At 45.1% G+C, this 25487-nt stretch overlaps 1 protein-coding gene across 12 annotated transcripts in view; it reads right to left on the bottom strand.

The window, feature by feature from the left end:
- Nucleotides 1–25487, bottom strand: part of LOC119010645 (discs large homolog 1-like protein) — a 98668-nt gene that overhangs the window by 17008 nt on the left and 56173 nt on the right. For 5 of the 12 annotated variants that reach the window (XM_037082959.1, XM_037082961.1, XM_037082963.1 and 2 more), the window contains 8 exons: nucleotides 23393–23542; nucleotides 8231–8326; nucleotides 7544–7597; nucleotides 5584–5634; nucleotides 4217–4341; nucleotides 2228–2397; nucleotides 1765–1901; nucleotides 1473–1617 (listed from right to left, as the gene is read on the bottom strand). In XM_037082959.1, coding sequence (XP_036938854.1) covers nucleotides 1473–1617; nucleotides 1765–1901; nucleotides 2228–2397; nucleotides 4217–4341; nucleotides 5584–5634; nucleotides 7544–7597; nucleotides 8231–8326; nucleotides 23393–23542 — 928 coding nt within the window. The remainder of the gene's footprint in view (nucleotides 1–1472; nucleotides 1618–1764; nucleotides 1902–2227; nucleotides 2398–4216; nucleotides 4342–5583; nucleotides 5635–7543; nucleotides 7598–8230; nucleotides 8327–23392; nucleotides 23543–25487) is intronic. The other 7 variants (XM_037082967.1, XM_037082970.1, XM_037082971.1 and 4 more) reach the window with 4 other exon arrangements.

Below are 25487 nucleotides of genomic sequence, written 5' to 3'. Positions count from 1 at the left end.
AAAAACATTCCTGACTGTAAATCACTCATCACACCTGTGATATCACACCTGTGATAATTGATCCATCGAGGATCAGATGATCTTTAAAGATGAAGAATCAAACTGGTTGATTTTTGGAGTTACTTCAGTAGAAATCCAAACATCTGTTGGACATGTTTCATCAGACTCTCAGTTTGTCTTCAGGTTTTGTTCTGCTCGTACAACATTTGGCAGAAAAGCTTTAAACTAACAGCCTTCTGCTTCTGTTCCAGTTTGTTTTAATCTGCTACAGAACAAACACTCCACTGAAACATGTTCACAGCCTGTTCAATACAAACTGTTGTTTTCTTTCATCCCTTCAGAAACACATTTCTCATTTTAAAGATTTCGTTCACCTGGAGAAAATCATTCCGTTCTGATTCCTCCTCAATTTTCCTCTTAAAGTGAAAAGAGACACTGAGTCCAGTACAGCTGGTCCAAAAGGCAGCGATGAGAAAATTATTCTAATAATAAATAATAAATACTCTAATTTAAGGAATTTAAGGTTTCTGCTGCGAGTGAGCAGAACCTCCATCTGATGCTGCGTCACACTCAGAATGTTTAAATGAACACTTGATGCGTCCTCCTCCCTGTTTGATCCTTTCAGCGATTGATCACCAGATCTCCTGATCACCTGATCAGCCTTCTCCTGGTCCAGCTGGACCAGTTTGTCCTTCAGCGCGTCCACATTAATCTTCACTGAGGGAGACGTTGGGATCTGATCCAGAGTTCGTGCTCTGAATGAGTTCAGCATCGACTTTGAAACGTGTCGTTTGATGGATGCCACTGGGAGCGTCGTCAGAGACGCTGCCGTCCCGGCTGAATTCAACACTGATTCAGGGTCAGAGGCACAAAGTCGACCCGCCCAGGAACCAGGACCTGATGACCTGGTCTGTGTGACGTCAGGAGACATCCAGGACGCTTCATGTCCTCTGAGCGTCTCAGTTAGATCCAGTTAGTTCCAGAGCTGCTGCGTCCCTCCACCACACAAACCAGACGACTGGACCTGGTTCATCTTTACTGAACCCAAGTAAACTTTTTTTGCAACTCCATCAGATTTTTGATTCACTTCAGTTTGGTATCTTACAGTTACAATTCTAATTTTTCTGGGATATGAAAGAAATTCTGACAGAATGAATGCTGTTAGTTTTACATGAAACTCTTTCAAGGTGCAACATGTAAGAATGTGACACATGATGAAACATGAGGAGAACAGTCCAGTCTGACGGTGAGTTCAGGGCCCAACTAATGAAATATCAGCACAACACAAGTGATTTTCTGTTCTACACAGCTTGAACTCCAACTTATGCTACATAATCATGATTTTAGTTGTTTTTCCAATGAAAATTATACAGAAACGATTGTTAACCATCGATCAACAATCATAACATCCGCCACAATAATCACATCATGCCGTGCTGTCTGATGCGTGTCGGTGGTTCTGGCTCACTCACAGTTGGTGAGGTCGGGCGGGGCGAAGCTGTCGTTCATGAAGACACTGTTGGGTTTAGCCACTTTCAAGTAGACCACGTCAGGAGTGTTTTTCAAGGCAGTGACGGCGTGTTCGTGGGTCACCTCCTCCAGGCAAGCACTGTTCACCTGAACACAGAGCGACACGAGGAACTCATTAATGACAATAACATGAGCAAAATGTCTTCTTTAAGAAAAAGCTGCGATCGTAAGACGATTTTCAAACATGAAGACGGGATGAGGAGCTGCTGTGATCATCAGTCCTGAGAGTCTTACAGCCAGCAGCTTGTCTCCGATCTGCAGCCTCCCGTCTTTATGTGCAGCTCCTCCCTCGATGATCTTGGTGACATAGATGCTGTTGTCGCCCGGGATGTGCTGGTTCCCCACTCCACCTGCTATACTGAAGCCAAGACCTGCAACACACCAGGACCAGGTCCAGGACCAGGACCAGGACCAGAGGGGGGCGGACTGTTAGAATCAACCTGCCACCACCAACATGCACTTTACACAAACACTTACATCACTCTGTCACGCTGCTGCCAATTTAGCGGCGGCACAAATCAGGGCACAGAAACGCACTAAAGCATATTTTAGGATGTTTCCGTGGAAACGGAGGCTTTGTTCTCCGGCCCGGCTTCTTGTCTGAATAATCATGAGGCCCGGAGGGATTTCACTAAAGCTCCTCAGCGAGCAGAGACGATCCAACAACTCTTCATCAGCTGCAGCTGCTCCCCGTTACCTTTGGGTCCTTTCACCAGTTTGATCTCCATCACTTTCTCAGAGACCGGTTTCCTCCGGCGGACGTAGAGTCGGACCAGCGAGCCGGCCTCCTTCAGAGCCTCCACCGCTCGACTGTGGGTCACATCCCGGACGTCCGCCTCGTTCACTCTCAGGATGACGTCGTTGACCCTGAAACACAGGAGGCCACAGACTGTCAGTCCGCTGGTCGAACACAAACGATTCACTGCAGCTCGATGAGAATCCTCTCAGCTGAAGACGTAGAACTGTAACGTCTCCCTGCTGAGTCAAAACACACATTATTCTATGTTTCATCATCTGCAGCCTGTACGTGACTGAACCTGAACGGCTACCTGTCAAGTGAAAGGCTGCTCAGTTGAGCCGAGACGTTCAGGAGGAGCTGATGCTATGATCCATATCACAGATAATAAATATAGATATTAATTAATTTAGAAAATGTAACATTTCTGTTTTGTTTCTTCTGTGTTTATCTTTGCAGTGATCTTTAATGCTTTGTCAGGCTTGTCAGAATCAGAACCAGACACACCTTGAATATCAACATCTCAGAAAATGTAACAGTAAAAATATGTTTGCTGTGTTTGAGGAACTGTTTCTGGTTGCAGTCTGTGCAGGTTAGTGAGGAGCGTGGGCAGATAGATACTCTGCCAGGAAATAGGTCCAATATAAGAAAACTCAATATCACTTGTTTAAACTGATTAGCTGTTTTATCTTCAGGCTGTGGTCTCCTGAGACCTTCATCAGGTCATCAGACGGGTCAGTGAGGCCCAGTTTGGTTTTAGGGGTGAACACGATGCTGCCGTGACAACAAACAGTTTAAAGAGCGCCCTGTTTGTTTTCAGGCACCGCAGATGATTCACACTCTCAGGTGTTTTTAGTCATCGTGCAGAAGAATCACATGTGGATTTTCCATAAAGCCTCGTCGTGTTTTTGCATCGATCTGGTGGGAACCGGTTTTTGATTCCAGTGCAGGAGGAGCTCACAGTGTTCACACTGAGAGACCAAACTGACTCCAGCTCTGCTCTTAAAACAAACACCACTGATTTTCACTCAGTGTTTTTACCCTTTAAGCTTTTTTAAATGAAAAGATTATAAGTTTACTTGTCACTTGGTCAGGAAACCTTGAGGACAACATCCTGTAAGAACTACTTGTAACTGTTAAAACCTACGAGCTGACAAACACCAGCTGACTGTTTCTGTAAGATGATTATTTCACTTCTCCTCTTGTCAGATTTGTCTGATACATAAACAGATCCGACAGACTCGATGTGATCAGACGACCGTCAGCCAGACTGCAGCTGATGAACATCGTCACCGGCTCCTCCAGTTTCATTCGTCGCCTCAGATTCGCTCACTCTTCTTCTCTCCGTCCTGAACTTTGTGTTTTAACTCTTTCTGTTGGTCTGTGAGTGACCGGAGCTTTCAGTCGGACACATGAGCCTCACTGCTGACTGACAGACCAACAGACGGGGTTCATGTTGGAGGCAACCTCATCCCACCACCCATCCTCCTCCTCGTCTTCACCACCTGGATCAGGTGTGTCAGACTCCGGCTGCTGCATTATGTATGAGGCAGTGAAAGGCTGCAGGACGCTGCAGGGGGTTCTGGGTAAATGACACCGGCTATTTACTGATGACTGTAAGAATTAACAGCTAAAGTCCTCAGTCAAACTTCACCTGTTCCGTTCCGTTATTAACAGTCTGAAGTGAGATCACACAGGGAACCAATCAGCAGTTTGCAACAGTTTTAAAGGAGCAGTTCACCCAAAAAGTAAAACTCAGTCTTCATCTCTTCTCTCCACAAAACATCACTGTGATACTGCAGAAAACTGAAAACATGATGCTGGGAGTTCTGCACAGGTGAGATCAGGCAGCTGACTGACTGCCGGATGAACAGAACCAGTGATTTGTTGTTATTGATGAGGCTCAGAACCCGGTCCTGCAGCTACACTCTCCTGACTCTCTGGTCTCACCTGAGCCGTCCGTCCTGGGCGGCGGCTCCTCCAGGTATGACTTTGGTGATGAAGATGCTCGGGTCTTCACCGATGTGAGGGTTGTCTGTGCCGCCCGCGATGCTGAAGCCCAGTCCCGAGTTACCCTGGACAACCAAGACAGTCACCATGACGACCACAACAAAAACAAACAATAGATGAGCGATTACATTCAGCATCAACACATCTCACAGAACTGGTCACAACTGTTGGATCAGAACATCAACGTCCTCGCGGCTCATGTGACCTGACAGTCGTTTCCTGTCACTGAAACTACACTTCCTGCAGGATTTCACAGTAAAAGTCACTCAGGACAGAAGGAGCTGAAAAATGTTTGTGCACCACAGAGTGAAAGTGATATTTATGTTTTCTGTCATTATTAGAAAGACTCATGTTCAGACTCAAACCAACAACATGCTGGTCCATCTTTCAGGACCGTCTGACTTCCTGTCCGCACCTCATTGGTTCCTACTGAAGACGAAAATCTTGAAAACGCCCGAAAAATAAATATATAGTTGGATTTCTCTGTAGCTTCAGAAATACTGTTTTTCTATTTCTACATGTAGAAATCTTTCAGATGAAGATGCTTCATGTTTTTTTTAGTAAAATCACTGAGACTGTTCTCAGAAATGCTTCATGTTTTAAGTTTCTTTATCTAAACTCCTTCATCTGAAGCTCATAATAAACAGAGATAAATGAAGAAGTCTTGTTTCATTGCGTCAGAATAAACTTGGAGCGCTGCAGAGTTCATGACCTGATGACACTCCTGAGTTTATAGCTTTAATCAGAGAAAAAGGAGAGAAAGGTGATTTTGTTGGGACGATTTTCAGCTGCAGATTAACCAAATACCAAATATCAGTGACAAATAAAGACAATCTGATTTTTCATTCAACTAACGGTGATAAAATTCTCTTCCTATGATTAAACTGCTGTTACAGATAATAAACCAACGAGTCCGAGGCCCGCGGGCCGACACACAGCAGCACCGACGGACAGACGGACGGTGGTCTCTGTTGGACTCAGCTGGCAGACACGGATTTTATTCACGCTGCACTGAGAATAATTTGCACTTGAAGAAGCGCGGCTGAATTAGGACGACAAAAAAAGAGAAGATATACGAGAAGATGACAAAAAAAGATTCAGAGGAACACACGCACACATTGTTGAGTCATTACGTTCTCATCTGTTCTGATTCTGACAGATTTAGAAACTCTTAAAAACAAAAATAAAACCCTGTGAGGCTCTGAGGACACCAGCAGTGTCAGAACCTGAAGCAGCGTGAGCGGCTGAACCCCGAGTGACACGGCTGCCACTCAGAGGGGAACCAGAAGGACGGCTCGTCGTCTTACCCTCTCCAGCGTGATCTCCTCATACTCATAGTCAGCCTCCGTCCCGTTCACCTGCACACACACACACACACACACACACACACACACACACACACACAAATGTCATCAGGTCACTTCTGTCAACAACAGGTGAGTCACATCTTCATCAAACACAACAACATGAAGGACACACTGAGTTTAAACTGCAGATTATTTCATTCCATCCTCTGGTGTGATAATCTGCTGAGACCTTCACAAGCTGCCAAGTGACCTCGAGAAGTTATTCCAGCCATCAACCAGCCGGTTTATGTCTCTGTGGATCAGAGGAGCGAACACGCCAACGTATCAGTGTCGTCAGTACTCAGACGCCCGCTAAAGGAAGTCAATGATTTATACTGAATATTTAAAAATGTGCTTTTTTGGGCTCTGAGACAGCCAGTAATCTGTAACGTAACTTGTAACTGAAGTTAATAAACAGTACAATATTTGCCTCTGAGCTGTCGTGGAGCTGATGTATAGAGTAACAGTAAATGTACCTCAAAGTTGAAGTACAGTACTTGAGTAAATGTACTTGGTTACATTCCATCACCGGTCCTAACACACTACTGTTTCACATGATCAAGCTGAAACTGTTTTCTAACCTCCTGGAGCAGCTAAAGAAACGTGCGGCCGACCTCTGAAGCTGAAGCAGCTGCAGTGAACTGATGTGACTCCTCGTCTAAACACAGCCGGAGTAATAAGCTGCTTTTCAAACCTCCCTTTCTTATTTTCTTAACATCTCGCTCTCCTGAAAATTAAGCTGGCAGAGATGAAGCAGCGTCTCGCTGACAGCAGCCAACATCTCCAGCTTCTCAGAGCCAATCAGAGGCCAGGCAGCTGTTTAGTCTCCAGCGCCAATCTAATTTAGACTGGTCCGACGCCAGGAGCGAGTCCGACAAGGACGGACCGGACGGACCGCCGCAGGCAGCTCACGGCTCTACAGGAACCTTGTACCCGTCCTTCACTTCATTTACAGCACAGAGACGAGCAGTTCGATGACTTCATTCATCAATCATTCTGATTACAGTCTGATAAAAGCAGCCAGTCACACGGCAGAGCTTCATCTGCGACCTTTAAACAGCAGCTGAGGAAACAATCTCATCACCAGGTTCATTTAGTAGCTGTTCTGGAGCTTCGATATCACGATGATCATCTTCCTCAGCAGAGTGACGGGAATCCAGACTAACAGCGTCCTGGACCGCAGGGAGAGACCGGAGATGTTCGGTGGACAAGAAACAGACAGATTTATTATCTGGTGATTTTCTCAGTCTGATCCCATCAGTTTCTCTCTCGTGTGACTGACAACTGGTGATAAGAAAACGTTTCTTTCAGGATCATCTTTGTAAATTCCTTCATTATTTTTCCATCTGCACCAGAATGAAAATCCATCTAGTTTAACTGCAGTTTGACTCAAATGAACACAGACACGGATCACCATAACATTATTGTCTGTTTTGAAGAGTTGTAGAATAGATTTCTGAACAAACGTGACAGAACCTCCTTTAGAAATCAGCCTGTTAACCCCTGAGAAGCTACGTGACTCCCAGGATCAATAGTTTATTGATATCAAGGTATTTGGCCAAAAACAGTGCTTGTGAGGAGTCTTCTGATGTGCTCCGAAAATAAGATCATAATTGCTTGTTATATTATTTGGGAGCGAGCAGCTAACAGAGCTAAGAGCTAATGGAGCTCAACACACAGCAGGACAGAGTTTCTGATCAGAGGAACATGAAGCGTCAGACAGCGAGCTGCAGAGCGAGAGAGTGCAGAATACATGAGGACCGCCAGATAAATATATCCGCTTATTTACAGGCCGATAACTTTCAACAAGGTGAACATCGGTACCAAAGTGTGGCTGCATCCCTCGTCTGAGTTTAGAAATATCATCTTTAACTGAAAACGAGCAGAGACGACGAGCGAACAGGTGACGAGGTGAACTCACGTATGGAGGCGTGTCCAGGCTGTCGGTGTTGACCACCACCGGAGGAGGGTTGGCCTGAGGAGAGAGACACAGCACAGACGTCACAGGAGAAACACAACAGCATCCGCCGTGCAGCAAACCACAGACATCACTGACATTTCTCTCCTGCTGACACTACAGACCAGCTGGGGATAAAACAGGAAGCCGGTGGATTTGAGCAGAGATTAGTGAGGACGTACGTACATGGTGGCATTTCACACTGCAGAAGATGCAATGCTGAAGCATGAAGTCTGAATCGATTAAATCAAGTCCTGAAGGACGGAGATTCTGCTCCTCACTTCTTCTTCTTCTTCTTCTAGCTTTAAATTCTGTGCCTTGCTCGCTCGCTCGCTCTCTGTCTGCCTGCCTCGCTCGCTCTATCGCTCGCTCGCTCAGTTTCTGCCCGGGAGGAGCCAGATGGGCTCTTAAAAGTCATGTGGGGGAAGTGTGGCATTTCTCCCACTGTTTCTATCTCTAATCTGCTCACTTCATCAGAGCCACAGCTGGACGGCAGACACGGAACTAAACTCTACACGATGACAAGCAAACACAAGAGCAGCCAGACGAGTGACGAGGTCAATCTATGGACGGATGGATGGAGCGGAGAGAAGACAAGTGGAGGGAAATAAAATCAACAACAACAACAGAAAATAAAAAAAAAAAGGAAACCTGTGACGTCGGAGGGATGATGGTGGTCTCGGCTGCGATTGGCGAGACTGGGATCACAGGGATTATGGGAGAGGAGGGCGGGGTGGCCTCGGCCTGCTGAACAATAGCATGGTGAGGGGTCAAAGGTTAGACAAACACAGAGCAGCACAGATGAACAGCAGGACGACGAGTGGAGGGAGGATGGAGGAGGATGTGTCCATGTTGACTGACAGGTGCTGTGACCAATGTGTGTTTGGTTTCATCGTGCTGATGCGCCGGCTAGGTGGAGTTTGACACACCGGAGAAGGCGGCAGGGGGTCAGGGAGGTCGGCCAATCACAGGAAGGCGCGCTGTGATTGACAGATTACCTGACACTTCTGCTTTCTGGACAATCCTGATGTGACAAACTCTGCCCATCTGCTGCTCCGAGAAGATTAAACCACACTGTGACCTGGGTCTGACTGTGTGTGTGTGTGTGTGTGTGTGTGTGTGTGTGTGTGTGTGTGGTAAATCCCTGGTCCCTCGGTACAGTCTCAGCAGGGGGTGGATGTCCTTTTTGTGATTATTGAAAAGCAGATATTTCAATCATGGAGAGGAGGAGGTTTTAACCCCGACAGCGGCGCAGTGCTGAGGTCAAAGGTCATCGTGTTACAGCGGCAGGTTGTCGTCGGCTGTTTGCAATTTCTTATTATTGAATATGTAAATTAATGTCACAGTTTTGTTATATTGTGATAAAGTAAATTTTTATCAAAACAGTTGATGTTTCAGCAGATTTAATAAAAGGAGTTGAAACTGTGACAGATGATCTAGAAACTTTCACAGCTTCTCGGTTACACAGTTAATTATCATTATTATCATTATCATTATTATTATTATTATAATTATTATAATTATTATCAATTATATATTCATTTTTGTGGCAGCAGCTCAGGAGGGAGAGCGGGTCGTCCAGTATCAGAAGGTTGCTGGTTGCTGGTATAAGCAAGATACTGAAGTGAAATGTGAGTTCATCATCAGTGACAGCCGTCAGGAACGTTAACAGGATGTTTTATCAGATGAACAAACACCTTTTCATTAGAACTCTACAGAATATCATTTCCTGACAGACATCAAACTCGTTACCGGCTCAAAATGTAAATGTCTTTAACAACGTTGAGTCTCGACGTCCGCTTCAAAAACAGCAAGTTATTTATTGAGAAAAATACTCCAATAATAGACCTTTGGACCTGAATCCTTTGGGTTTTGGGCAAAAAACTCCATGTTGGACTCTGATAAAGTGATATTTAAAAGACTACTGATAAGAAGTTTCATCCTGAAACTATCAGGATTGTTCCTGCGAGTACTTGATTAATTAATGCTTAACATCGTCGAGGTAATAAATGAGAAATCATCAGTCGAACATGAACAACGACTGAGGGTTTGTTTGACTGATGTTCTGGTTCTGTTCTGCTCAGGAGAGTCAGTTAAAACATGAACTCTGTCCTCGTGTCGCTGCGTTCGACACACCAGTTTGTATTCTTTGGGAGCAATTAAGCCCCATTGTCAGCGGCTTTCCGAACGGCGCTCCAGATGTAGGGCTGGTGGATCAATGCGGTCGATGTGCGGGGGCTAATTTTAGCGGCTGTTGGTTTTCCATGGGCTCCAAGTTCTGCTGCTGCAGCACAACAATTAAGCCTCTTGGAAACAGCGCGGCACTTCCTGCCAGCAGCTTCACGAGGTCCTGCTCTTGCATAATAGAGGTCACAGAGCTGAAGGCCGCCTCACACTCGCTTCTCTTTACTGTGGTCGTACATGTCAGGTAGACTGGAGTCACTTCAGTCTCACTCATGGAGGAACAGTCTGGTTACATCCTGGAGAAAACCTGATTTTACTGATCAAAACATAAATGAAAATCTAAAAAAAATAAGCCACAATAGGAATTAGCAGTGTCCACTACATGTCTCCACTACAAGCTGTGTGCAGTTTAAACAAAGTGTGTTTTTCCCTCATTACTTCTTTTATAAGAACATCTGAACTGATGTAATTCAGTCATTAAACTGCTGCAGGAGCATCATCTTTTAACTCTGACACATTAACACTTTGTCTTCAGTTAATCTCTGATTGACATCTGACAGGCGACGTCTTCATACATCACACACACTCTGATTCATCTGTGCCACTAAAGCCTCATTAAAACATGGACATAAAATATTATCAGATATTTTTTGGTTATATCACGATGAAGATGTTATTCACAGACTCAACATGCGGTCGAGCTCATGCTCCCACTACAGATGCTAACACTGTTAGCTCAGCAGCTCCAGTGAAGACTTCATCTTAATTAAAGTTGTAAACGTCGTCTCCTCAGATCAGTTTGTGATCTCGAGGCTTCTGCAGACTGTTGACTGCAGACTGAACTCGACACTGTGTTCAGAAACCTTCACACAAACTGCTGGAAGGAGAAATGATGAAGAAAACAAACCAGATATAAAACAAGAGAAACTGTCCTGACAACAGCACATGGACGCTCGGTATTGATTCTCCATAAACTGACACACTGTAGTAACTCAATCTGACTCTCTGACAGCAGGACACACACACACACACACACACACACACTTTTTTTCACCGAGACACACAGCTGATCTCTGCGACTGCATTAATCTCCATCCTCAGACTGACTCGACCTGCAGAAGTTCTGAGAACCTCAGTGGGATCAAAGCAGGACTTTTCTGGTTCTTTGGTTTTCTACACATCAGCTGTTCACTACGTCAGCAACGCAAGAACTTTCCAGAACTTTCACTTCCTGTCAAGTAAAAATAGAGTTTAAGATTAAGATTCTGAAGCTGATCAGACATTAAACAGCATCATTGTTGCTTCTCCAGAATGATGATCGCTGCTACGAGTCACAGAACTGTTTGGTACCAGTATTTCTCACATCACATGGTACACGAGCCGGTGCGTAGGAGGGGTGAGCGAGCCGACGCCTGCTGAGGAAGTTTCAATACCAGAGCTTCATCAGAAGAACCTCTATCAGACAGAAATGTCACTAAAGTACAAGCTGGACTGTGTGCAGGACTTCACTTCTAACCAGCTCAGTGCTACAAGTACTTTTTGGTTTGGACCTGGTTCTACAAAGACAGTTACGATCATCAGTCCAGTCCTACCTCTGACTGAGACAGAACAACACCAAAGGTCTTCAAACTTCTAACAGAACTTGTGACGGGTCTTGAAGTACCTTACTGAAAGAGAAGGGGACCCAGGGGATTTCTGGCCTGCTTGCTGCATGGCTGCTGCTGACCACCTTGGCGGTGCTCTTGGTTGGGCTTTTCTTCACGCTGTCCCGCAGGTTGAGGAAACGGCTGCGAGCTCGGCAGGACGCCGGCACCGTGCAGGCGGTGAATGTCGACAGAGACGCCTGAACCTGTGGACGGTTCGGCTGCTGCTGCTGCTGCTGCTGCTGCTGCTGCTGCCGGTGCAGCTCGATGGCGTGCTGCCTCTGGAGCGGGTGCAGGTGGGCGATGGACTCCTGCAGGTTGATGTTGACCCGGGGCAGCTTCTTCTCGGCTCCGTTCATGGCTTCAGAGGTGAGCTCCTGCCGAGGGTAATGTGTGGTCATTCCTGGAGGAGATTCCCGGTTGGAGGAGGCGAGATGATAAATTATGGATGCTCCCCTCGGATCTAAAGAGGCTTGTTGGGTTGGCAACAGATCCAAACTCAATCTGGTTTCTCAGGCTCCACCACCTCCTCCACCACCACAACACAATGACACTCCCTCTTCTCTTTCCCACGTCACCCCTCCCTCTTCAGCTGCTCTTTCTCTGTGACGCTCTGCCTCTCGTCTTCTCTCGTTCTCCTGCCAATTAATGGGCTCCAGTGAGCGTGGCACATGTCAGCACGAGGGGGGGCGGCTCCACTCGCTGCATGAATAATCGATGTCGCCCCCGGATTCAGACACAGCGATGTGCATGTCAGCGTCAGCAGCGAGGGCGGGAGGGGGAGCGACGAGGACTCCCGGCTGGCAGGCAGAGAGCTGCAGATATTCACTGCAGCCGCTTTAAACCTCCGCTGAACATAAAAAGCTGACAGTCCGGCTCAGGACTGAACAACGAGCCGCTGCTGAGGTGACGTTTCACACTTTTTGTCTTTTTTTTTTACCGTTCTGACAAAAAAACAGTCTCAGAGTTCAATAAAATAATGCAGATGGTCCTCGTAGATGGAAGAACGTGATCTTAAGTCAGGCTGGTTTAATACTGAGACCATGAACAACTAATCAAACTGCTGCTGTTAGTGTCCTCCCGGTGAGGAGGGTTCATCCTCTGGGGAGCAGGGCCTCCACACACTAAAATCCCCATGAGACTGTTGACTTTCATTGCCCTCTCCCAGTTTCCTCCTGCGGTCACCATTCTCCCGTATTTCTTTTCATCGACGGCAACTGTTTGCAACCTTTAGTTGTTTTCTAATATCATTAATCTAAGTCGAAGACATCAAACCTCCTCAACAGTTTGTTCTCACTGTATTAAAGCCTTCACTGGGTGAATTATGAATGGGACAGTGATTTATACGACATAAAACATGTCCCAGAATAACCCACATACTAGTGTTGACATGACAACGGGTGCTGTGCGCTTGGACAAATTTCAAAAGTGGATTTAAAATCCAGGGAGGAGAGCCGGGTTTGGTGGGAGGAGCGTTTCCAGATCTTTCCCTCTCCAGCACCCGAAACAATGAGCCACTGACACCTCGTCTGGATCCGTGACGGAACTGGAACCATAAACCAGAGAACCAGCCTGGACTGTCCTGGAGTCTCTGAACACCTCCGGTCCACATCTATACACACTGTTTCACTGCATGTCTGCACTGATTGTGATGTATCAAACTGTCATCTGAACTATTGAAGATTATTGTCTCACAACAAACACAGCAGAGAGAGCAAACCAGAACCACAGGCTGTTCTGAGCGTGTGTCGGACCGAACAGTGTCAGCAGGTCCGTGTCAGAGCCTGAGACCGTCTCATCAACACATCAGCTAAAATCTGACTGAAGATTAGGATTACAGCCTCAGATCTGCTGCTGTGCATCTGCAGCTCCACCTACAGGCCAAACACGCCGTCACACGGCTGCAGCTGCCGTCACTGTCAACACAACACACGTCTACCAGCCAGAACCACAACCACACACACTAACAGGGTCGCTGATGGCGCTGTTACGCTTGTTTCACATAACGTGGACGGTATTAATATGAACTGAATGTCTTAAAACTTGGAGGAGGAGCTGTGGGGGATTAACAAAAGAAATGTTCCTTTTCCTCATTAATGTGCAAATTTATGCAGCCGGAGCTACAAAATCTGATCTGAGGGAAACTGGTTCATGGAGGAGGAAAAATTCACTTCATCACATCTTTTTTAAAGTTTGATCGGTCTGTTTGTCACAAGTAATAATGTTAAACACACCAAATAAATAAGAACAGGTCCAGTGAAGAGACAGAAGCAGCGAGACGAGCAGACGGGTTGGAAACAAACAACAATGGACAAACTGTGATTATAAAAAAAGATTTCATAAATCAGAATTCTCCTTCGATTTGGCCGATGTTGACATCGTGTTGACATCATGGTGACATCATGATGACATCATGATGACATCGTGTCCAGCCAGATAAACAAGCTGCCACCTTATGAGCTAATGCTGCTAATCACAAAACTGAGTCCTGATGGTGAGACTATCACCAGACCTCCAAGAGCTCCAACATCATAATCTAAACCTCTGAGTTTGACCAGTTCATCTCAGATATTAATGGAAATGTCCCAGTTTCACTGTGTAGTCCAACAAGGCACACAAACAGACAGACCTACACCTACAGCAGGTAGAACAGGGCTGCAATAAGTCATCAAGTCAGTCGTGGCCAACAACGTCAGCTCAACCTGAGTGTACAAGTTTCACACTGGGGAATAATATTTACATACTGAGCTCAAGTATCAAGATCAATATTATATCCTGGAATACAGAACACAGATATCAACAAATATACATGCAATAAAATATCTACTGATGAAACAAACCACTGAATGTGACGTACAGCCGGTGAAGAGCACCAAGATAAGCTCAGTCAAAATACCACTTTCTGGATTATTTTCGAACCCGGAGCTGCTGCAGCGAGGACACAGCCTCTGAACATGGAACGCTGCTCTACCAACTGAGCTAAACGACGCCCCTGTTGGTTTATTTTCCAAACTTCATCACACAAAATCAGCACCAGGAGGAAATTCTCAGCCTGTGGACAACTCTTGGCTGATGTTGCTGCGGTTTCATGATAACACTGACCTCCGTCGTGGAGCCTCAAGCCAAACGAGGACACAGAACAAGACATCGGACTGAGACTCCTACAGCCTCCCACAGAAACATCACATGGATCATTTCACAACACTCGTTTGGAGTGTGGCTGAAAATAAACTTGCAAAATAGTAGCCTGAAAGAGCCGATACGTCTAAACTGACTGAGGATCTACAGTTCAGTCAACTTCCCCGCCGACAGAATGACAGTGCGTATTCATCCACACATGCTGCAAGTCGACTGAGAAGAAAAAGCCTTTACAGCACGTTAAGCACTGTGTGAGGGATAAACACTGAGATCTGGTTAAAAATCATCATGTTAGCTGAGTGATACAGTTTCGGCCATGTTGTGCCTCACATACAAACATTTCAAAAATAAAACAAATGTGCCACAGAGAAGAGTTTCAGTCAACGAGTCTGTCATCCAGCAGGATCATGTTTGCTACTACCTCTCGTGCTAAATGAAAAGATAACCATTTCTAAGTTGTAGCTTAAATCCTTCAATACATATAAAAGAGTCAGTGTGTCGGTGCCGTCTGTAGATCTTTAGCTTGTTCTTTCCCAGCTGATGGCGAGTCGTTTCATAGGTCATTAACCCGCGGTGGGCTGCAGGTGGAGGAGCAGCGGTATCGACGCGAGCCACGGCTGACAAGACACCAAACAGATTACAGTCGTGAATCTGAGCTCAGAGTCACGTCAGAACTGCAGCTTCTCTGCTGGGACACACAGATATCATCCGAACCACCAGGGAGCAGCTTCACAGCAACCCTGCTGGTGTTTGTGCCTCGTTCCACCAACCAGACAACGCTCAAGATCAGTCAAAAGTCCAGTTCAGGTTTTAACAGATGTGGTGGTGACTCAGTTCTGCTGCTGAATCATCAGAACAAAAGATGAACAGAAAACATCAGATTCTTTGATAAAAAGTCGAAGTTCCAAGAAGCCTCGAGAAAGAAAACTGAGGAATTCAGCTACGCCTCCCAAGATGCACCTCACTGACAACCATCCAATCACAGAGCTTCAAACTCTTCAGGTGAGCTGAGGATAAAGATTTAAGTCAGTTAACTTTCAAAGGATGAGGCAGATGGAGGGCTACGGGTCAGATCAGAACCCTGACCCAATGTGAGGACGGACTCAGCTGCAGTCTAACAGGTGAGTCTTGGGTTATTTGTGTTTCTGAACATGTGATGTTGAAGGAGGTTTTCTTAATCATGAGCAGAACCTGGAGGACGTGGTTTCACTTCAGCTCAGTGCAGCAGAAGCAGCCGCAGCTTTAGTTTATTTTTATGTAGACATCAAAAACTTCGAGGATCAAAATCAAATCATTGTGGTCCTGACGTAAAAATAATTCCTGCGCAGGCGTCCAACAAACCAACTGATTAAAGACCTGTACCACCAATAAAATCACTCCAAACTAACTGAACAGCCATGTTGGTGTTAAATCCCAAACACAAGTTCTACTTCACTGGCCATGAATTTACATCAAACTACCGGGTGGCTGATGGGTTTTGTCGGATTCTGTATGAAGAAGACTAAAGATGGGGTGTAACTCAGACTGCAGAAACATCATAACAACTTCAGGTGTCAAGTTTGTTTCTGTTGGATGGATGTTGGTGAGATAATTAACGAGCAGTAAGAAAAGAAAAAATGTTTACAGAGAAAAACCTGTTTGGATGGTGAAATGTGCAGCTGATCATCGTTTCAAGATAAAAATACATCTTTAAAATTTGGATAATTTTGATGTAAGTAAAAGTCTTAAAAAGAAAAAAAAACTTGACTCAGATAAAACTTATATTTTGCTTTCTCAGCTCAAGTGTGTCCTCAGTGTGTGTGTGTGTGTGCGTGTGCATGTATGACAGTGTGTGTGTTGGAGGCAGTAAACATGGAGGCGGTGGGGTACTGCTGCGTGTCAGGAGCCTGGAGGTTGCTAGGCAACGCCGGGGAAGGCATGTGCTACTGCAGGGGTTCCTCACATCTGCCCAGAACATGATGCTGCTGTTTATGCAGGTAAATCTCTCCACATCCACGCAGACGTTAATAAAACTGGACCGTTAAAACTGAACCTGACATCAACAGAAGCCTGAGCTCAGTCTCAGATATCTGCAGATACGACACACAGCTGCTGAAAGCTCTGGAACAATCAGCAGCGTCCCTGATTCCTCCACATTTAAGGACACACACACACTGATCTCATGTTTAGATCTAACAACCTGCTCGGAGCCGCTGCAGCCTTATCAACCAACAACCTCTCACACACACACACAGCGTCCTGTTTACACTGAGTTTATCTGATGATGACGATAACAGCACATCAGTCAGAGACGAGGTCGTGGATGAGGGCGTTTCTAGATCTGAAGCAGATGTGAAGGTTTCTGCATGAATCCTGATCCACCACATGACGCAGCAGCAGCAGCTCCTGTTGCAACTTTTCCACATCTGCCTCATCCAGCAGCGTCACATCCACAGCAGACGATCGATCAATATATAGCACACACACACACACACACACACACACACACACCAGTCAGAGGAGTGTATGATCGTATGTGTACAGGCTGATGTTGTAGAAAATGACTCACGCTACTCGCTGCAGCACCTCCTCCTGCCTCCTCACCTATATGAGGATCTATATCTTGATGGGTGGGGGTCTCAGAGGGGGGGTCGACCTACCAGTAGGCGCCGGTGGAGCCGCTTGGTTCTCCTCAGGGTGCCCATGATGCGGCGGCCCATCTTTTTAGCGTACCACACAGAGTTGAGCATGCTGCTTGTTGCTGCTGCTGCGTGAAGGTGGAGGTGGAGGTGGTGTGTCGCCTCCTCTGCGCCTCCTCTCTCTCCTGCTGCAGGCTGCGGGGTTGGCGGAGGTGGTGCTGGCTGGAGAGCAGACGATGGGAGGGGGGCTTCACTCCACCTTGTGTCCCCCCTTCCTCTTCCTCCTCCTCTTCCTCACAGACACAAACAGCAAGGCTGCAGAGGAGCTGACGGAGGTGACCAGCTGCCGAGACGCGCCGAGGTCGTCCTCCTGCTGTCAGTTACGAGCAGCGGCGGTAGACGGTAAGCGGTAGTCGTCTGACGCCGGACTTAACGTGAAAAAGAGCGAGAGGAGCCTCCGGGGGCAGATTAACCTGCCGGGGTGAGAGAGCATCGCTTAGCAGGCGGAGAGAGAGCAGCCGGTCGGCCAGCCTCCGTCTGTGTGGAGCAGACAGCAACAACAGACTGCAGGGCTGACGAGAGAGACGACTGTGTGCGTCTCACAGTGTGTGTGTGTTTAAAGAGAGCGCAGGCAGGGAGGAAATTAGTCCTCTGATCTCTTCTCTCTGCAGTCTGGAAACCTCACGCAGCTCCTTCCCCCTCCTCCTCCTCCTGCTCGTCAGTCCGCTGTGGGTTTGGTCGAGCTGACCTCTGTCCTACTTCACTCCTCAGACTTTCAGTCCCTTTTTAAAAAACGAGTCAGCAGGGGAATCTCACGCCTGCAAACTGCTGAGTTATCACGGCTGTGACGGACAGCGTGGCGATCTGTGATGAGTGGATCGACCGTCATGATGGTTGATCCAAGTGACAACTTACTGACTGGCTGATGAGCTTATTAGCGATTCAAACAGGCTGAAACTAACAAAAATACAACCCAAAATATAAACTAATTCAATTAACTCATACCATGAACTTGTACTGAGAGAACTTGATTCTGTTCAGATTAATTCCTAATAAACGATAGTTTCAGTGAAACTGTTTACATCCTGTTTTACAGCCTGTGTCTAAAATGAGTAACAACATGGTCGTCTTTAACTGCTTCTCCCTGTGAACACCAGCGGGTGGCGACTGTAAGGTTAGCACTGTGAACACGCCTCGCTCAGCGTCCAGCTCTCTGCTTCAGGCTGCAGACGACACCTGGATCGTCTGTCTGTGGAAATCTTCATATTGGTTTGAGGACAGTGACGTCTCGTCTCTGAACATGTCAATCAATATTTTGTGTTTATCGACTGTATGCAGTGTTACTGACTTGCTAGCATAATGTTAGTTAGCTAGTCTGAAGTTTACCTCCTGTTGTTAACTCGTATCTGACGTGTTACTGGAGCAGTGAACTGAGGTTCTGTTGTTTCAGTCCAACTCTCAGGTTAGTTTTCACTCACAGGTGCTGCCACTGAAAAACTTTATAATTAATTTGTGTAAACTGTGATGCCCGAAAACATATTTTATAGACTCCACTGAGTCCATTAATTCTGTCTGGAGCAAACTGTGTGTCACAGATGTCTGACAGCATCTTACATGACATGTATAACCAACAAATAACTAACAATTACCTGTTTTTAAATAAGTGATTATCAGATTGATCCTAATATCAAAACAGACGCAGCTGTGCGCCACCAGAAGTGTTCAGGCTAGATTCTGGTAGATTAAATCCGGTTTTCTTTTCAAGATTTAACTTAAAAACTGAACAAAAACAAAATATTGTTTTCACTTAAAGAAATGTTACTGTTATGTTCCGTTTGTTATATATCTGATTCATTCATACATACATTGGTTTTGGTTCTACATACTATTTTATGTTCAAAGAAGTCGAGTCTGTTTTAGTTTCAGGGACTTTCTGGACCTTTGACACTGGACAAAGACGTCTCACCCGACCTGAACTCTGTAGTTCTCATCCCTCTTTGTTTCAACTGTGTGTGTCAGACAGCTTTTAAATCTCAAAGCTTCAAGAGCTTCTCATCAAAAATACGTCCCATGTGGAACCACGAGTCTCTGTCCTGGGTGCAGAGGATTACCCGCTATGCAGATGACACCAGAGTCTATATGGCTGCTGATAACAGACAAAGTGTTGAGTTTAGCTCACAGGATTGTGTGTAAGAAGGTCTGAACATTGACACGTTGGTGTTTTTCCTGGAATATCATAATTCTTCTTGGTTTTAGGACCTTCACTGGTCACTGCAACTTAGGAAAAAGCTACAAAGTCCAGATGTGAACGATCCTGTGGCTGACTGGCTGAAGTTCAGTGCAGGAGTCCAGGGTTCAGATCCTGTCTGGAAAAGTTTGTTCAGTTTTTAGTTTTATGTTAAGTTGCTGTTTGGTTAAGTTTAGGCAACAAAAATACTTTGTTAGGTTTTGGAAAAGATGGTTTGTGTTGTAATAGACGTTTTCAGAAGGTTTACTTCTCCCATGTTATTCTGGTCTGTTCTAGTCAGTTGAAAAGCTGTCATACTGAGAAACACGTTTGGATCATAATCTTTTGGAATTGTGCTTTAAAAGAGGTTATGTCATTCTTCTTGTTTACCTGGATGATGAGTTCCAGATATCTTATACAGCATGTTTCCTTTCTTCTTCAAAAAACAAGTAAAAAGAGGGGTGAGAGGTCCTCTTGTTATCAGAGTTGTCTCATATTATGCCAATATCTTTTTATTTTCCCAGCTGTGTTTATTCTAAAAACTGAATAGGAATATTCAACAATTAGTCAAGTATTAACTGATCGTTTCAGTCTTTTTTTCAAGCAGAAACGTGCCAAATTCCAGCTTCTTAAATGTGAGGATTTGGTGCCTTTCTTTGTCATTCAGTCTTGAAGTTTTGGACTGCTGGTTGGACAAAAGAAGCTAACTGAAACATCACGCTGGGTTCTGGGAGTCTGTATGTTACAGACTAATCAGTTAATCCTGGAAGAAATCAGCAGATTAGTCATTAGCTGCAGCTCGTTTAAACATCATTTTTTTGATCAGTGAGTTTATGTACAAAAAGTGATTATCACAACATGTTTTATTTGTTTCAGCCTCACAAGGTTTTTCTAATCTGGGTCATATGAAGAAAAATGACTGTCTGCCGTTTCCCCAATAGCCCCTGAATTTCCCTGACATTCCATGACTTTCCTGAAATTCCAGGACCGCCTGGCTATAAATAGAGCCGGCCTGTCCTCCCAGCATCCTTTGCTGCAGCTGGGAATGAAGTGTAGCAGAGATGAGACGATGAAGAAGAAGCATTAGTGACAAGTCATTTCATGGCCTCTGAGTCCTTTGTCTCGGTGATAAACACACATCAGAGCTGCTGTAAATCTTTGTGTTGGGACGAACGCGAGGTCGACTACTCTGCATTTTACTGTCACCTCCCTCACCCCGAACAGAGAGCCTCACTAAATCTGCCCTTGTCCTTCTCTGCAGGTTCAACCCCTCCTCCTCCTCCTCCTCCATTTTCCTGCCGTCAGGATTTTCTTTGTCGGCATTCATCTCCTGTGTTGCCATGGCGCTGCTGAGGAGAGCGAGCAAGAGGCGGAGGAAGAGAGATGAAAAAATGAAAGGAATAATAAAAAAAGAAGTGTACAGTACGTCCTCCCAGCCTTCGGTGTCTTTGTGGGATGTGAGGATCCATTCATGGCATTATCGCAGCAGAGGTGTCGGAGATAGCTGCCTGCTGACGTCAGGCCGGGGACGGGCCGCCGCTGCAGATCAGACGTGGAGGAAACAATGAGGAGCAGGATGAAGAGATTTCTCCAACAAACTGTCAGCGTGAGCACAAAGCTCAGCACCAGAGCAGGTGATTTTACCGCTGAGATGAAGGTGTGGAGGTCCGGCTCCGTCGTCCAGCTGATAGGAAGTACGACACAGAACTGGACCACATGAGACCTCCATCTGGTCTGTTTCTGCTCCAACAGAAATAAGCTACAGTCGCTCCAGCAGCTCTGTGAGACGCCAGTCTGGGCTGAACACTGAAGAGATGATGCTAACACTGTTTTCTACTATGACGGCGATAACACACTCAAACTACTGCTACCGCGATTTACATCTTTGATCGCATGTAAACATTGTAAAATCAGTCATTAACCAGAGAAACGGACACACAAACACGTTGACCTAATGATGGCTCTAGATGAAAAGTCAGAGGATCAACAGTTCTCACAGCTCATCCTGAGGGGAGCATGGACGTCTGAACCACATTATCACAACAATTCCACTAGTTGTTCACATGTCACTAGTGTTGGACTGAGCACACAACCATCAACACCATCATCATCATCACCACCATCAACACCATCATCATCATCACCATCATCAACACCATCATCATCATCACCATCACCATCACCACCATCATCATCATCACCATCATCATCATCACCATCATCATCATCACCATCATCATCACAACCATCATCACCATCACCACCATCATCATCATCATCACCATCATCACCATCATCATCATCATCACCATCACCATCACCATCACCACCATCATCACCATCATCACCATCATCATCATCATCATCATCACCATCATCATCATCATCATCACCATCATCAACACCATCACAACCATCATCACCATCATCACCATCACAACCATCATCACCATCATCATCATCACCATCATCACCACCATCATCATCATCATCATCACCATCATCATCATCATCATCACCATCATCAACACCATCACAACCATCATCACCATCATCATCATCACAACCATCATCACCATCATCATCACCATCATCATCATCACAACCATCATCATCATCATCATCACCATCATCATCATCATCATCACCATCATCAACACCATCACAACCATCATCACCATCATCATCATCACAACCATCATCACCATCATCAACACCATCATCATCATCATCAACACCATCATCATCATCATCATCACCATCATCAACACCATCATCATCACCACCATCATCATCACCACCATCACCATCATCATCATCACCACCATCATCATCACCAACACCATCACAACCATCATCACCATCATCATCATCACCACCATCACCATCACAACCATCACCACCATCATCATCATCATCACCACCATCATCATCACCACCACCATCATCATCTTCATCATCATCATCATCATCATCATCCCTTGAACCACAACACAAGCACAGCCAGAGGACCGTCTCTCAGACTCATTCAGTTTCAGGGCTGGGTGACGTCCTCAAAATAATATCATTTGATATTTTTATGCTACATCACGATACACAATATATATTTTTAAGTCTCCTACAAAGGACTTAAATGAAGTATATAATAAATATAATATAATATAATAAATAAATGCTACTGCTGGACAACAAAACCAAATACCTTATTCTGACCACCCTCCTGACTCGAGGCAGGTTACCAGGGTACAGAGGTAACTTACGAGCTGAACCATAGCAGCCAATCAGAGAGGTGCCCTGAAGCAGCTGACGGCGCTGCCAGGTAAAGGTAGACATTTACATTAGCTTGCATGCTACTGTTGACAGAAACCGTAAATCTCACCTCATTTAACCCTCTGCTTGTGTTTTTTTCTCAGTGCAAAGCTTTTTCTTCAGGAAGTTGTTTCACCACATTTTGTTTACGTCTGCTTCCCCATGAGAGGGATCACATGTGAGTCGTTTAAGATAAATGTATTAATAATGATCGCATCACAAGTCCATTTCCTGACACCCTCAACAACAAATCTGCAGTGTCAGACAGACATTTTAAATCAAGTCTCAGCTGCTTCAGTTGTTCAGCAGAACGCTGCAACTCTGTTTGACTGTCAAGCTCCAGAACTGTTCTGTGGACTACCACACTTCACCTTTATATCATCATCAGGAGGAGAGGAGGACCGGCTTCATGTCTCTGGATGGTGTTTCAGATGGACCTGACTCCTGGGATCAGGTGTGTAAACCAGCTGACGGAGGCTTTTTTCATTTGGATTTATTTGAATATGAATGTGGTGGTTGAACTTTCCTCTCATGAAATGAAAATGTGTCAGGATGTAAACAATCTGACACAAACAGTCACAACACGACTGAAAATGTCATCAAAGAATCAGGAATATTATTTCCACAAGTAACGAAGCAATACTAAAGTGTTGGTTACCATGACGACAGCCCAGCAGGGTGGGGGGGCATTTACCTGGATTGGGGGGTAAGGGTTGGAGGAGCAGGAGGGGAGGGGGCTGTCCTCGCCGTGGGGATAGAGGGTGGAGGGCGTGGGGGAGGGGAGCTCCGGGAGGTGCTGTCCTAACAGTGAAGAACCGTCAAAGATGCACTCCAGAGACGCTACCTACAGGATACAGGAGGGGAGGAAAGACGGAGTCTCGGAGAGGTCAAAATACAGAAAAGGCAAAGCAGGAGAGAGACAGATCGTCCTGACAGAGAGAGCGGTGAGGATGAGCAGGAAACGGGTGGACGGGATGTTTTCCTCTAATGTTTTGGAGGCTGACCGGATGTTCTGAAACATGTTTGCTGGACAAAGAATAAGAACTGTCGAAGCACTTTATGATCGTGATCAGTGCGATCAGACAGATCATCCAGTCACATGAGCTCCAGCACCAAAACATGAAAAACATGATGAGGTCTGAAGGCTGCAGCAGCACATTCATGAGTATGAACCACAGGACCTGAGACAGACGACAGCAGACGACACCTGAACACAACAACAACCTGGGACAACGGACACCAGTCCCACAGGTGAGGACGCACCTGTAGAGTCCTACTGTGGTTACAGAACGACAGCTCGTTATTATTAATCAAATTAATTACCAACCACAGCACACAATGAAATCCATGTACGCTAAAATATTAAAAACGATTTGAACTGAAGAACATACTGATAATGTGATAACAAAAACTTCCAGAACAGCGAAGCTCCATACATTATTAATTACTGAACTTAACTGATTACTTAATTTAAAGATAATTATATATCATTCATAATATTCACTGTAGCTTATCAAATACCGAGGACTGACACTGACAAAATGAAAACTAAAGAAAGAAAGATGTGACCTAATGCAAGAATTTAATCTATGTATTAACATATTTATAGTTATTTGTACAATAAATCACTTTTGATCAAACAAACTGTTTTCATCTCAAATGACACTAAACTCTTCCAACAAACAGACATCAGGTACGTTTACGTCCTGCGTGTTGAGACGAGCTCGGTGCTCCGAATGTTGACATTAAGATGCTGTTCGTCCTCCGGCCACACGGTGGCAGCAGAGCCTCACTGAGCCGTCTGAACACATCAGTCCTGTTCATCAGGCGTTTATCTCATGTTCTCTGTTACTGAGACCACTGCAGCGTGAAAATGTCTGAACCGTGTGAATTAATCAACTCCAAACACAGAAACGTCTGAGAAGAGCGACGGCTGCAGAGACTAAAATTAAAAGATTCCCAAAATCTACTATGTTTTTTTGTCATTTCTAAACTCTCTTTTGTTCGTCTTTACTCGTGACTCGACCGTCACAGTCGACTGAGCAGCATTATATTATTCTTATGTTTATGTTTGAGGACTTTGGAACTTTCTGCTGCATTAACATGTATCATTACTTTGACCTCAGGCCTCACAGTTACTCATTACTGATCAATCTATGAATTATTTTTTAAAAATAAATTCTGATACATCTGATCACATAACGAGAGGCCTTAAAATTACTCTGATGATTTAATATTTCACACTCAAAGACTTACAACAATCTGTGAGCAGCAGAGTTGGAGACACTCATCTCTCGTCAACAGTTCCCATAATGCACCTGGACCGGTCCTTGTTCAGAGCGTCCCTGCCGAGTTTACAGCCGCATGTTTCAAACTTTACACCTCCAGTTTGTTTGTTTGTCTCCAGGAGACTCATCGCGACCAGCTCGGCCTTCACAGGTCACAAATCTTTTCTAAATTTATTGAGCTTTTGAGCTTCCTGTCAGAACTTGTGTGATTGTTTGTACTGTACAAGTATTCTGAACCAATCGTTTCCAAAAAGGATCATTTGAATACCTTTGAAGTGTTTGCATTAAAGTTGTAGAACTTTTCACTGGCTGTAACGTCACATCTACTGTTTTACTTCAACACTAGATATTTTTACTGTGTTGACTTCAAGGTTTTGTATCTTTGTGTGAAAAAGTCTGTTTTTCATTGAGTTCAGGACATTTGTAAGTTTTTAAGTCTCTTCTTAGGAAAATATGGAGTCAAAATATTGAAGCCATTCCGAGCTGTAACTTGTTAATCTC

The sequence above is a fragment of the Acanthopagrus latus genome, chromosome 21, assembly GCF_904848185.1.
Source record: "Acanthopagrus latus isolate v.2019 chromosome 21, fAcaLat1.1, whole genome shotgun sequence".
Taxonomy (NCBI): domain Eukaryota; kingdom Metazoa; phylum Chordata; class Actinopteri; order Spariformes; family Sparidae; genus Acanthopagrus; species Acanthopagrus latus.
Note: the sequence above shows the minus strand (reverse complement) of the source record. Positions and strands in the feature narration are given on the sequence as shown.